The 14,484-nt window shown below is 48.3% G+C and overlaps 1 protein-coding gene across 2 annotated transcripts; it reads right to left on the bottom strand.

The window, feature by feature from the left end:
• Nucleotides 1–845: 845 nt before the first annotated feature.
• CLPSL1 (colipase like 1) lies at nucleotides 846–13,832 on the bottom strand. Of its 2 annotated transcripts, none has more exons than XM_054493036.1 (3): nucleotides 13,642–13,832; nucleotides 7,702–7,824; nucleotides 846–1,358 (listed from the first exon to the last, which is right to left on the bottom strand). In XM_054493036.1, the coding sequence occupies exons 1-3, from the start codon at nucleotides 13,738–13,740 to the stop codon at nucleotides 1,311–1,313; spliced, it is 270 nt and encodes an 89-aa protein (XP_054349011.1). In that variant the 5' UTR covers nucleotides 13,741–13,832; the 3' UTR covers nucleotides 846–1,310. The 2 variants fall into 2 exon arrangements, with proteins under 2 accessions (XP_054349011.1, XP_054349010.1); XM_054493035.1 differs by lacking the exon at nucleotides 846–1,358 and adding an exon at nucleotides 6,672–6,962.
• Between the last annotated feature and the right edge of the window lie 652 nt (nucleotides 13,833–14,484).

Below are 14,484 nucleotides of genomic sequence, written 5' to 3'. Positions count from 1 at the left end.
CCCAACAGATTGGAGACTGAAGACAAAGCTGTGAAGGAGGCCCAGCCAGCCTGGGAAGCCCTCCATTTCTAAGAAGAAGTCACGCCTACCTGGGATGCCCTCCTTGTCCCTCCAGTTCTCAAAGAGACAAGCGGGCACATGTGCGCGCACACACACACACACACACACACACACACTTTCAGGTAAGGAGTTTTAATGGCCCATGTTCATCACCCTGCATCAGAGGCATCAGAGTCCTGGGCTCTCACCTCTTTTCTGGACACAATTCTCAAACATGACAGCTAGCTGACACAACTCATGTGTTAACGGGTCAGAACACTCTCAATTGCTATGAGCTTACTCTCTGCCAGCAAATGCTCACAGGGATCCCAGGAGGGAGAATTTCTTATCTCCACTTTATAGATAGAGACCAAGTTTCAGAGAGGAGCTTGCCCAATGTCACATAATCAGAAAATGTTGGCACTCTACCATCTAACTCCACTGCCCTGCTTCTATGATTCCTTTTTTTTTTTTGAAACAGAGTCTCTCTCTGTTGCCCAGGCTGGAGCGCAGTGGCGTGATCTCTTGGCTCACTGCAAACTCCGCCTCCCAGGTTCAAGCGATTCTCCTGCCTCAGCCTCCCCTAGTAGCTGGGATTACAGGCGCCTACCACCACGCCTGGCTAATTTTTATGTTTTTAGTAGAGATGGGGTTTCATCATGTTGGCCAGGCTGGTCTCAAACTCCTGACCCCAGGTGATCCACCGCCTCAGCCTCCCAAAGTGCTGGGATTACAGGTATGAGCCACCATGCCCGGCCTTATGATTCCTTTTTCTTTCCCAATTATTCACACTAAGAAAAATGGGTGGAAATTGTAGGGAATTTAATTTTGCCTTAATATAAAAATTGTATATCCCCTGGAGCCATCAAACATGAGTTACCTTAGGCAGCACTGAGGTGCCCATCATCCAGGTATGCAGGCAGGTGGAAGCTCACCGACCCCTCAGTGGAGCTGCTAGAGAGGAGACTTCCACAGAGAGTGAGGGACAGTGAACTGAATGAAACTTCGATGTCGTCCCAGCCCCAGGATCTTGCAGTTCTGTGATCAATGAATCCTCCTGTAACCACAGGCTTGTGAGTTAGGATTGCATTCAGCTGTAAGTAGCAGAAAAACCCAAGTAATTATGGCTGAAGCAAATAGGAATGTATATTTCTCATGAATCCAAAGCCTAGACATAGGAAGTGTTGGCATTCTTTTGGTGGCTGGTAGCTGTGCGTTTCTCTTGACCTTCTCTTCAAGGTTGCCACATGCCTTAGCAGCAGCTCCTGACCTCACGTTCTCACCGTATTCGAAGGCAGGAAGCATGGAGTAGCTGGCGGCTGGGAAGGCGAGAGAAGGAGCAGAGAGTTTCTTCTTGCATACCTTTTTTTTTTGAGACAGAGTTTTGCTCTTGTTGCCCAGGCCAGAGTGCAGTGGCACGATCTCGGCTCCCTGCAACTTCTGCCTCCTGGATTCATACAATTCTCCTGCTTCAGCCTCCCGAGTAGGTGGGACTACAGGCGCCTGCCACCAAGCCTGGCTAATTTTTTGCATTTTTAGTAGAGACAGGGTTTCACAATGTTGGCCAGGCTGATCTTGAACTCCTTACCTCAGGTGATCCACCTGCCTCGGCCTCCCAAAGTGCTGGGATTACAGACATGAACCATGGCGCCCGGCCCATACCCTCTTCTTATCTTTCCTCAAATCCTCAAGGCCGACTTCTCTTCATATCTCAATGACTAGAACTAGGTTATCTGACTACCTCTAGCTGCAAGGGATGCTGGGAAAGCAAAGGGAATAAGATCCTTCTCCTGGTGCCAGGCTCATTGATGCCCAAACAATATTGGGTTTCAGTTGGCAGGGAAGGGGGCAATGGCTATTAGGAAACCAGGTAATGGTGTCTGCCACATATGAATTATGTGCTCAACAAGAGGAGCTTTCAATACCTTAACCCAGGAGGGGTCTCAGGCCCTGAGCAGGGCTGCGTCATGCTTCTTGGTGCCGGAGATCTGCATTCACGTCCTCTTCATGTGTTCACTGAATGACCACAGTGTGCCTGGCACCGTGTTTTGGACTGTGGGGGGCATAAGGAAAATGTCCCTGGTCTCCAAAAGTGAGTAGGGAGTTGGGCTTTGGGCTCTGCAGAAGCAAGTGACCAAGACCCCAGCCATTATGTAGCTTGCATTTTATTTCCAACAGCCAGTGCTCCTGTAGACTCTCAATTTCTGCTGCTTTTCAGCATCACACGCCTACACAGCAGAGGCACAGTCTAACCACAACTCAGTGAACCAGGTGGTCCCCACTTACAATGGTTTGACTGACAATTTTTCAACTTTATGATGGTGCAAAAGCAATATGCATTCAGTAGAACATCAATAAATTACATGAGATATTCAACACTTTATTCTAAAATAGGCTTTGTGTTATTTTGCCCAGCTAATGTATGCATTCAGATTGAGCACATTTAAGGTAGGCTAAGCTAAGCTATGATGTTCGGTAGGTTAGGTGTATTAAATGCTTTTTTTTTTTTTTTTGAAATAGGGTCTCACTCTGTTACCCAGGCTGGAATGCAGTGGCGTGATCATGGCTCACTACAGCCTTGACATCATGGGCTCAGGTGATCCTCCCATCTCAGTCCCCCAAGTGCTAGAACTATAGGCATGTGCCACCATGCCTGGCTTATTTATTTATTTATTTATTTATTTATTTATTTTTGCCAGCGGGGGGAAGATGGAGTCTGTCTCTGTTGCCCAGGCTGGAGTGCAATAGTGCAATCTCGGCTCACTGCAGCCTCTGCCTCCCAGGTTCAAGCAATTCTTCTGCCTCAGCCTCCCGAGTAGCTGGGACTACAGGCGCAGGCCACCATGTCCAGCTAATTTATTTATTTGTTTATTTATTTATTTGTATTTTTAGTAGAGATGGGGTTTCACCACGTTGCCCAGGCTGGTTGCGAACTCCTGAGCTCAGGCAATCTGCCCACCTCAGCCTCCGAAAGTGCTAGGATTACAGGTGTGAGCCTCCATGCCCGGACTTAATTTTTGTATTTTTAGTGGAGATGGGGTTTCACCATGATGCCCAGGCTGGTCTTGAACTCCTAGGCTCAAGCAATCTGCCCACCTCAGCCTCCTAAAGTGCTGGGATTACAGGCACAAGCCACCACACCTGCCCATTAAATGTATTTTCTTTTTTCTTTCTTTTTTTTTTTTTTTTTGGAGACAGAATCTAACTCTGTCACCCAGGCTAGAATGCAATGGCACGATCTCGGCTCACTGCAAACTCTGCCTCCCGGGTTCAAGTGATTCTCCTGCCTCAGCCTCCCGAGTAGCTGGGATTACAGGTGTGCACCACCACGCCCAGCTAATTTTTGTATTTTTAGTAGAGACGGGGTTTCACCATGTTGGTCAGGCTGGTCTTGAACTCCTGACCTTGTGATCCGCCTGCCTCAGCCTCCCAAAGTGTTAGGATTACAGGCGTGAGCCCCCGCGCCCGGCCTACTAAACGTATTTTCAATTACGATATTTTCAACTTAAACAATGTGTTTATCAGGATGTAGCCCCATCGTAAGTCAAGGAGCATCTGTACTTTATTCCCTACAAATCTCTCTAGATTCTGACAACGGCAGCTTCTACCAATGACCACTTTTCCCATAGGGCGGCGGAATCTCCATGGCTTGTGAAGGGGTCTAGAAAATGCCACTGAAGCATAAAAATTATTTTGAGCAGAAGGCATTTGAAAATGGGCCTTTTTTTTTTCTTTCTTTTTTTTTTTTGAGACAGAATCTTGCTCTGTTGCCCAGGCTGGAATGCAGTGGTGCGACCATGGCTCAGTGCAGCCTCAACCTCCTGGTGCTCAAGTGATCCTCCCGCCTCAGCCTCCTAAGTAGCTAGGACTACAGGTGCGTGCCACCACCTGGCTATGTTGCTGTTGTTGTTTTTAGACACAGGGTTTCGCAATGCTGCCCAGGCTGGATGAGAATAGGCTCTTTTCTGAACTCCTTTGTCTGCCTAAATGCAGAGCCCTGCAAAAGAGCTCCATTGTCATAAATACCCCTCCCAGGAGTTTCTCAAAACCAGGGAAAATTGACTCATTACTGGAAGGGAGAATAGTTGGCACCACACCTAAACAGTCAGGTCACGAAACTATAATAGCTCCCATCTTTTCTCCTAAGGGTCCATTCATCTTTCCTAAAAATTACTTTCCTATAAGTGTCCTTTCTCCTCCTCCCCTTCTTCTATTGAGATGGTATATAACGCCCAAATTCTAACTTCCTTCTAGAGTCACACTCTTCCGTGAACTTCCCTACATTCTGAATAAAAATCGGTCGTTTCTCTTTTATCAGTTTAATTCTCAGGCCTTCAAGTACTGAACCTAAGAGGATAGAGGAAAAGTTTTCCTCTCCCAACACTTGGAACAAGTTTAATCATGTCAGCAACGTATCTTCCCCAGCTCCCTTTCTTTTTTGTTTTTTTTTTTCCTTATGAGGCTAAAAATGCTTATTAAAAAAATTAATAACTTTGTTTTAAAGCATTTTATATTCCTGGATGAAAATATTCAATATCGGAAAAAAGTAAAATTTCAGCCAGGCACAGTGGCTCATGCCTGTAATCCCAGCACTTTGAGAGACTGAGGCAGGATTGCTTGAGGCCAGGAGTTTGAGACCAGCCTGGGCAACATGGTGAGATCCCCCCCTCCCCATCTCTACAAAAATCTTAAAAATTAGTTAGGCGTGGTAGCGCACACCTGTGGTCCCAGTTACTCAGGAGGCTGAGATGGGAAAATCACTTGAGCCAAGAAGGATGAGGCTGCAGTGAGCTGAGATGGAGCCACTGCACTCTAGCCTGGGTGACAGAGTGAGACCCTGTCTCAAACAAAACCAAACCAAACCATAAAATTTCCTCAAATTAATTTTTTTTTTGAGACAGGGTCTTGCTCTGTTGCCCAGGCTGGAGTACAGTGGTGCGATCTCAGCTCACTGCAACCTCTACCTCCCAGGTTCAAGCGATTCTCCTACCTCAGCCCCCGGAGTAGCTGGAACTACAGGCATGCACCACCACGCCCGGCTAATTTTTGTATTTTTAGTACAGATGGGGTTTCACCATGATGGCCAGGCTGGTCTCGAACTCCTGACCTCAGATGATCCACCCACCTCGGCCTCCCACAGTGCTGGGATTACAGGCATAAGCCATCGTGCTCGGTCCAGAGCTTTTCACCATGTAGTCCCATTTGTTTATTTTTGCTATTGTTGCCTGTGCTTTTGGTGTCTTATCCAAAAATCATTGTCAAGACCAATGTTGTGTAATAGTTCCCCTATATTTTCTTCTAGGAGTTTTACGGTTTCAGGTCTTATATTTAGGTCTTTAATCCATTTTGAGTTTATTTTTGTGTGTGCTATAAGGGTCCAATTCCATTCTTTGGCATGTGAATATTCAGTTTTCCCAACACCATTCATTGAAAAGACTATCCTTTCCCCAGGGTGTCTTCTTGGTGCCCTTGTTGAAACTTAATTGACTATACAGGCTTGGGTTTATTTCTGGGCTCTGTATTCTCCCCTTCCCCTTCTAACTTCTTAGACATTGGGTATCCTTGGGAACTTCTTAGACATTGGGTATCATTGGGTTTCCAGCCTGCCACCTCTCCTTCCGTGGTCATTTCATAGGTTTTCTCTGAATGGGGAGAGCTCACGTAGCACAGTGGAAGTCTAGTTATCTGTCTGATACATTTAGTACAGGACAGCATAGTCTACCAAGGTGTGGTTCACATCGTTTTGCTGTGACTTACAAGGGGGTGTTCTAAGTACAACCATAGCTTACCTCCAAACTCCTCAGCTCTTGCATCCTAAGCCCAACATCCTGGAGGGCACATTTGGTTCAGTTCTGGTGGCTGAATGTGGAACCTTAGGTCCAAAATCTGAAATAATTAACTCCAAAATGTAACCTGAATATAATAGGCACTACTCACAGACAAGTGAGCTAGCATCTAACTCCAAAAGCCTCATCACACACTGAGACTTCCTAAAACTCCACTTGACTCATTCTCTCCCCAACCCCACACCGCAGTCGCTGCTCCAGTCTTTCTTTCTCACTCTTTCCTAGGCTCTCCTTCCTTCCTTTCTTCTTTTCTTGTCCCTCTTTTCTCTTGCCTCCCAGAAGATTCAGATTCAGCCCTTTCCAATTGTGTGACCTTGAATAAGTTGCTCAACCCGTTTCCCTACCTGTAAAACAGAGGTGATAACAGGAGAGACCCCACAGGTTTGTTGTAGGATTAAATGAGATCATGTGCGTAAGGCACCTAGAGCTGCCCCAACATCTAGTAAGTGCTCAATAAACATCATCAATTCTTTATACACATGGATATTTTGTGTACCTTCTTTCACATTTCTGAGATTTAAGGTCGTGGAACTGAAATATCAGGTGTAAACTGGGCTTCCAGGGGGTAGATTACAGAGTGGGCTGAAAGCAGAAAGGGGTTGGGGTGGGAAGGGAGCTTTGGTCTCCTCTGGGGGACTTTCATTCATGCCCCAACTGGGGAAAGACCCCAAGCCCAACAGTGACCCTTCCTGCTTCCTCACTCATATCACCTCCTCGCCCCCCAGAAACCTGTACCATGCCCACCCCAGCCCAGCCCACCCAGGCCCCAACTCTGTGGGCAGCAAACATTGAAAAAGCTCTTTATTTCAATGATGGCGCATCACTCCCCCCTTCCCTCCACTCATGGCGGAGGCTCTGGGGAACAGGGCAAACACAGAGCTCTGGGTAGGGAGGAGAGCAGGTGGAGGAGGAGGAGGCAGCAAGGAGGGAGCACTAGAAGAACATTTTCTTAGCCAACTTCTGCCTTCCAATTTTCTGACAACGGCCATAGGCGATGCTAAGCCATTTCTCATTCTTCGAATATATACAAGTCAGGTTCCGCAGGCAGGGACACTCTCTATATTGGCCAAAGAACGCCTGGGAAAGACAGAACTTTGACCTCGACCTTGGGGGCAGCTCTTCCCTGAGCCCCTAAGCCCAGCCCAGCCCAGCTCTGGGGCCCACGTGCTTGCCCACAGCCAGGAGCCAGGGATAAAGGATAGCTTGCCAGCTGCTCAGAGTGGCGCCTCTGGCTGCCTTTTCCAGGCTGGCTCCTGGATTGCTCAGTGCCCTCCCAGCTCCAGCCCTTGTAACCCTGCCTGTCACTGACCCATCTGCCTGTCCTAAGTCCATGGACACACCATGGCAGGACCTCCATGTCTTGTCTTTAAATCCTTCTATGGGCAAATCAACTCCCTCCCCTACACACCCAGCTCAGAGGCTGCCTCTGCCCATCCTCCACCAGGAACATGCGGGGCCACAGCAGAACTCCTGGGCTGGATGAAGCTCTGGGGCAGAGGCTGGACCTAGCTGTGCCCATTTACTGTACTACTTTCGGAATTTGCTGAGAGGACCCCTGGAGAATGTGAACCCACATCAGAGAGTGAAGCATCGCCTTCCCGCCCGCATCCAGGATTCCAAGACCCTAGGGTGGGCTGCCATATTGGTTCCTTCCACAGGCTCCCCCAGAAGGCTTGGAGGTGCAGTCCCACGGGAGAATTCCAGGCTCCGGGGCATTTCCGCCCACCTACCCTTCTTTCCTCCCCAGGAATCTGGGCCCGCCCTGGCTCCCCCTTCCCCTGGATCCCCTCTGGCTCCCCCCAGCGCCGATACCCACCTGCGTTTGACACAGACTGCCCTCGGACCCCTTCTCCGCGCAGTGCGACTCGCAATTGTCTGGAGCACGTCGGCAGCACCCAGTCTCGCAGTTCTGGTTCCGAATGCAAGACTCCTTGAGCTCCTGCAGGGAGGGACACGGCCCCGCCAGGCTCCACCGCCCGCCTTCCGCCCTCGCCGCCCTACGGGGCTCCTCCCCAGATGGCGTTCCCACCGTCACCTCTGGCTCCTGCCAGGCAGGGCGGTCTCTACGTGGGGGCCGGGGTAAGTCTGTGCAGACGGTGGGTGCTTGGAGGGGACTGAACAGTTTTTAAAAGGTTTACTCTTGGTGCCGTCAACACAGGCTGCTTCTCATACACACCAGGGTGGTCTAGACTTTTCTCCCTCTTGCACTTCATTCTGCCGCGGAGCCTTCTCTCCCGAAAACTCATACTTACCCTTTCACCTGTGCTTGATGGTCACCTACATGCATTCCTCACCCCCGCCCCGCACACACACACATCAATGACCTCCACCCAGTATTGGGGCTTAGGACAGTAATTAACATTATTGATCACAGCCACCCATCATCTCTGACAATTTCAATAGTCATTCAACAGGCAAATACTGAGCACCTACAGTGTGCCAGGCACTGTTCCAGGCACTGGGAATACAGCTGGGAACAACAAAAACAGAAATCCCTGTCCACCTGCAGCTGACATTCTGGAGCAGCACTGTCCAACAGCTTCTGCAGTGATGAAAATGTGCTTTTTCTGCTCAGTCCAATAGCCACTAGCCACTACAGAGCACTTGAAATGTGGTAGTGCAACTGAGGAGCTGAATTTAAATTTTTTTTCTTTATTTTCTTTTCTTTTCTTTTTTTTTTTTTTTGAGATGGAGTCTCGCTCCCATCGCACAGGCTGGAGTGCAGTGGCGCGATATAGGCTCACTGCAACATCCACTTCCTGGGTTCAAGCAATCTCCTTCCTCAGCCTCCCGAGTAGCTGCGATTACAGCCGTGCACCACCACGCCTGGCTAATTTTTGTATTTTTAGTAGAGACGGGGTTTCGCCATGTTGGCCAGGCTGGTCTCGAACTTCTGACCTCAGGTGATCCACCCGCCTCGGCCTCCCAAAGTGCTAGGATTACAGGCATGAGCCACCGCGCCCAGCCCTCTTTCTTTCCCTTTTTTTTTTTTTTTTTGACAAGGTCTCACTCTGTCACCCAGGCTGAAGTGCAGTGATGCAATTATGGCTCACTGTAGCCTCAACCTCTAGGTTCAAGCAATCCTCCTGCCTCAGCCTCTCGTGTAGCTGGGACCACAGGCACACACCACCATGCCCAGCTAATTTTTTTATTTTTTGTAGAGATGTTACAGGTAGTTAGATAGGCATGAGTGGGGTAGGAGAGGGCTGTCCCCCACCCACCAGGAATGTCAGGTGATGGTTCAACAGTTATCACACTGCCTCTCTAAAAATGATAATTTGGCAGCTAGGCTCCAGGGAGAGACAGGCTCCTAATGGTCCACAGCTGTTAACATTAAAGTGTTCATTGAAAGCAGGGGCCAGAGAGAAGCAAAAAGGGCTTCCAATAAAATCTCAGGTGTTGTGTGAGTGAGCCCGGGGAATGCACATTAACAGAAAAAATGGAGTATGAATTTCCGGGGACAGGGCCAGGCACGGTGGCTCACGTCTGTAATCCCAGCACTTTGGGAGGCCGAGGCGGGCAGATCACGAGGTCAGGAGATCGAGACCATCCTGGCTAACACGGTGAAACCCCGTCTCTACTAAAAATACAAAAAATTAGCTGGGCGTGGTGGCAGGCACCTGTAGTCCCAGCTACTCGGGAGGCTGAGGCAGGAGAATGGCGTGAACCTGGGAGGTGGAGCTTGCAGTGAGCTGAAATCACACCACTGCACTCCAGCCTGGGTGACAGAGCAAGACTCCATCTCAAAAAAAAAAAAAAAAAAAGAATTTCCGGGGGCACACTCCACTGGAAAAGGGAAGAAAGTCTCAGATGGGCATGCGTACAATTTCCTAAACACCCTGCATGTGCTCACTTCCCAAGGGTAAGGAGGACACTGCACATGTGGTCAGCTCACCCTAAGGGAAGAATCAGGGGAGAGAGGCACACGACGCTGGAGGTACACAAGACTGTAAAGGGCTAGGACCAAGGTTAAACACTGCACTTGCCCTTCAAGTTGCCCACTTGGGACTCTTCCAAGTGTACTTTCCATTCTTTCCTGCTCTAAAGCTTTTTAATAAACTTCCACTCCTGCTCTGAAACCTGCCTCAGTCTCTTTTTCTGCCTTATGCCCCTCAGTCGAATTCTTTCTTCTGAGGAGGCAAGAATTGAGGTTGCTGTAGATGCTACAGATTCATTGCCAATAACTCAGATACCTTCCACCAGTAAGAGACAGGAGTCTTGCTTTGTTGCCCAGGTTGGTCTCGAACCCCTGGGCTCAAACAATCCTCCCACCTTGGCCTCCCAAAATGTTGGGATTACAGCCACGAACCACCACACCTGGCCTGAATTTTAAATTTTGTTGAATTTTCATCAATTTAAATCTAAGTAACTACATGTGGCTAGTGTAAACCAAAAATAAAATTTGAAGCCTCCCACCACCACCAATCCACAGCCATCTCAGTGGACTCCTTCCTTGGCCAGGGCACTCTAAAATTTAACCTGAAAGACTGGTTCAGGCCATGACGGGAAGTGGGGGTTGGACATGCCTCATTAATACCCCTCCAGCGTTAACATTAACAAAGACCTTAAGTCTGATCAGAAACATGTACAATCTATTTTCTATTAAGCCTATTACTGGAGGCTTCATCTGCATGATAAAACCTTGCTCTCCACAACCCCTTATCTTAACCCAGACATTCCCTTCTGCTGATGATAGCTCTTTCAACCAATTGCCAATCAGAATTTGTTTAAATCTACCTATGACCTGGAACGGAAGTCATGCCCTCCACTTCAAGTTGTCCCACCCTTCCAGATCGAACAAATGTAAACCTTACAGGTACCGATTGATGTATTATGTCTCCCTAATGTGTATAAAAGCAAGCTGTACCCCAAAAAACAAAAAACAAAGAAAAAAGAGCAAGGTGCACCCCGGCCACCTGAGGCTGTATCATGGGTGTGTCCCTAACCTTGGCAAAATAAACTTTCTAAATTGACTGAGACCTGTCTCAGATATTTTGGGTTCACACTAGTAACTGCACTACTGGACATGCACAGCTCTAGAGAGGGAAGACAGGGAAGAGATACATAAGTGAAATGATAGGGTGTCACAGAAAAAACGTTGAGCAAAATAAGTCAGATTTTTTTTTTTTTTTTTTTGAGATAGAGTCTCGCTCTGTCACCCAGGCTGGAGTGCAGTGGTGTGATCTCGGCTCACTGCAAGCTGTGCCTCCCGGGTTCACGCCATTCTCCTGCCTCAGCCTCCCGAGTAGCTGGGATTACAGGCGCCCACCACCATGTCCGGCTAATTTTTTCTGTATTTTTAGTAGAGACGGGGTTTCACTGTGTTAGCCAGGATGGTCTCGATCTCCTGACCTCGTGATCCGCCCGCCTCGGCCTCCCAAAGTGCTGGGATTACAGACATGAGCCACCGCGCCCAGCCCCCCCTTTTCTTTTTGAGACAGTCTCACTCTACCGCCCAGGCTGGAGTGCAATGGTGCTTTCTTGGCTTAGTACAACATCCGCCTCCCGGGTTCAAGCGATTCTCCTGCCTCAGCCTCCCAAGTAGCTGGGATTACAGGCATGCGCCACCACGCCCAGCTAATTTTGTATTTTTAGTAGAGATGGGCTTTCACCATGTTGGTCAGGCTGGTCTCCAACTCTGGACCTCAGGTGATCCACCTGCCTCGGCCTTCCAAAGTGCTAGGATTACAGGCGTGAGCCACTGTGCCTGGCCCAGATTTTTTTTTTTTAAGTACATACTGTGTGATTTCATCATACAAAGTTCAAAACTAATCTATAATAGTGGAAGTCAGGAGACAGTTGCCTTTGGTGCTATTGACTAGGGGAGTAAGAGTGAACCTTTTGGGGTAATGAAAATGTCCTATATCTTGTTCTGATGGTAGTGATGAGGGGGTCTGCATAGGTTCAAATCCATTGATTTCCATGTAAACTCAAGATTTGAGCACCTAGTAAGGTGTAATTTTTACCATATATGTTATATACATAACAATAAGTAATATTTATATTATATATGTATAATCCTATTATGTATGATTATGTGCTATAAAGAAAATAAGGCAGGAAAGGAGGATTGGCTATAGCCACCTCCAGGCCTCCCTGCTTCCATCCTTGCCAGTGACCTCCCCCAGGTGCCCCCTCACCATCCCCACTCTCACTTCCACCTCCCCAACCTCCTCAAGCCAGTTCTTCCCAGAACAGCTAGAGGAGTCTTTTTTAAAAGATAATTCCCACAATGCCATTCTCTGGATTCAAAGCCATCACTGGGGCTCTGAATCCACACCTGGCCTGGCACCAGGGCGTTTGCGCTTGCTGGCCCTCTGCCCAGAGCACCCTGTCCTGCACTCTTTGCCCGGCTGCCTCCCCCTCCTGCCTCGGGCTGAAGACTTCCTGGACACCAGCAGAGCAGTCCCCATCACCTGGTTGTACTTTGTTCACAACACTTATGACTCTCTGAAATCATCTTATTTATATGTTTAAAAATAATTTATCTCCCCCTGCTAGCAACCTTCAGCTCTAGGACATGGATCTTCTGCTCTCATGTTCACTGCTGTATTTCTTAGCCCCCTTGGACTAAAGTCCTTACATATTGCAGGTGCTGAATGCATAACTGTTGAATAAATGAGAATATTTATTCCATTTCTTATTCAAATGGAAAAAGAAAATATTCCATTTATCTCTCTGAGTTCATCTCCCATCATTTCCACTCTCTCTCACTCCTCTTTGAAATTCCTTGAATATGCCAGCACATTTCTACCCCCAGACCTTTGCCCTGGCTGTTCCCTCCACCTGGAATGCTCTTCTCCCAGAGACCTGCCTGCTTTGCCCATTAGGAAGGACTTCCCTCCCTTTAGGTCTTTGCTAAAATTTCACATTCTTAGTAAACTCTTCCCTGAGCACCCCATTTAAAACTGCAAACCCTGGCCGGGTGCAGTGGCTTACGCCTGTAATCCCAGCACTTTGGGAGGCCAAGGCGGGTGGATTGCTTGAGGTCAGGAGTTCAAGACCAGCCTGACCAATACAGTGAAACCTGTCTCTACTAAAAATACAGAAAAAAAACATTAGCTGGGCATGGCAGTGGGTGCCTGTAATCTCAGCTACTCGGGAGGCTGAGGCAGGGGAATTGCTTGAACTCAGGAGGCTAAGGTTGCAGTGAGCCGAGATTGCCCCACTGCACTCCAGCCTGGGTGACAAAGCAAGACTCTGTCCCCCCCAAAAAAAAAAGAAAAAGAAAAAAAAACACCTGCAAACCCTTCTCACACCACCACTCCCACAGCTTGATTCTTATTTTCCCTTTCCTTGCTTATCACCTGAGATAGATGCTATTATTAATAGCATCTATTGTAATGTTTTACTTCTTTGCCTCACACACTAGAGTGACAGCTCCACAAGGGCAAGGATTTTTATCTTTCTTGCTCACAGCCCCATCACTAAACGTAGAAAAATAATTTACATATAGTAGGTGCTCAATAAAAATGTGTTGCATGAGTGAATATCTCTCTCCCTTACCACATGTGCACATGGGCAGGGGGGCTCTCTCACATTCACCTCTGTTGCAGCAGCACCTGACACTGCCCTGGCACAGCTTCCAGGACCAGGGTGTTTTCTCTTTCCTCCGAGACATCTTCCACCCAACACTCCCTGCTGCCCCCACTTCTGGCCTTCTCCCACACTAGCCCCCATGCCCACTCACCTCCCCAAATAGTACAGGCCTTAGGACAGTGGAGGGGGAGATGACTGCACTCTCCAGCTTTCTTACCAAAAGGTTGTATTTTGTTGGAGAAAGTGAGCCCCTGGTGAGGAGGAAGAGAAAGGAGAAGAGAAGGAACAGCAGCAGCAGCCATTGGGGTAGCATCATGGCCCACAGGTCGTGGTGGCTTTTCTAGGGTCCAGCGAAATATCCTGCACACCGACCATGTGGGTGTCCTCCCAGCTGTGGGAACACCATGTAAAACCAGCTCCCAACCCCATCAGAATTTTCCCATCCTGCACAAAACTCAGGCTCGGCCAATCAGCAAATTCCACCACAATAATTAGTTCAGGCAGACTAAGCCAATCCAATCAGAACCGATCTTAGGATGTTTGCTGAGAATTGTGGAACAGAGATGTTTTCTTTCTCTGAAAGGCACAGTTTTGATGTACATGGTGGATTTGTGGTTAAGAGCCTGGCCTCTGGGGCAGGATTGTCTGGGTTCAAGTCTCAGTTCCAACCCTTACTCTAGGAGCCTCAATACCCTGTTTGTAAAATAGGGATAATTATAACACCTACTATAGCCCTGTTGTGACAAAAAGATGAGTCAATACAGTTAAGAAAGCACTTTGGGCCAGGCACAGTGGCTCATGCTTGTAATCCCAGCACTTTGGGAGGCTGAGGCAGGAGGATCACTTGAGTCCAGGAGTTTGAGACGAGCCAGGGCAATATAGTGAGGCCCTGTCTCTATTTAAAAAAAAAAAAGAAAAGAAAAAAAATTGGCCGGACATGATGGCACACACCTGTAGTCCCAGTTACTTGGGAGGCTGACGTGGGAGGATCTTTTGAGCCCAGGGGGTTGAGGTTGCAGTACGCTGCTATCGAGCCACTGCACTCCAGCCTGGGTGCTGT

This window comes from Pongo pygmaeus, chromosome 5 (genome assembly GCF_028885625.2).
Source record: "Pongo pygmaeus isolate AG05252 chromosome 5, NHGRI_mPonPyg2-v2.0_pri, whole genome shotgun sequence".
Classification (NCBI taxonomy): domain Eukaryota; kingdom Metazoa; phylum Chordata; class Mammalia; order Primates; family Hominidae; genus Pongo; species Pongo pygmaeus.
The sequence above is the reverse complement of the archived record's forward strand: the minus strand, read 5'-3'. Positions and strand labels throughout refer to the sequence as shown.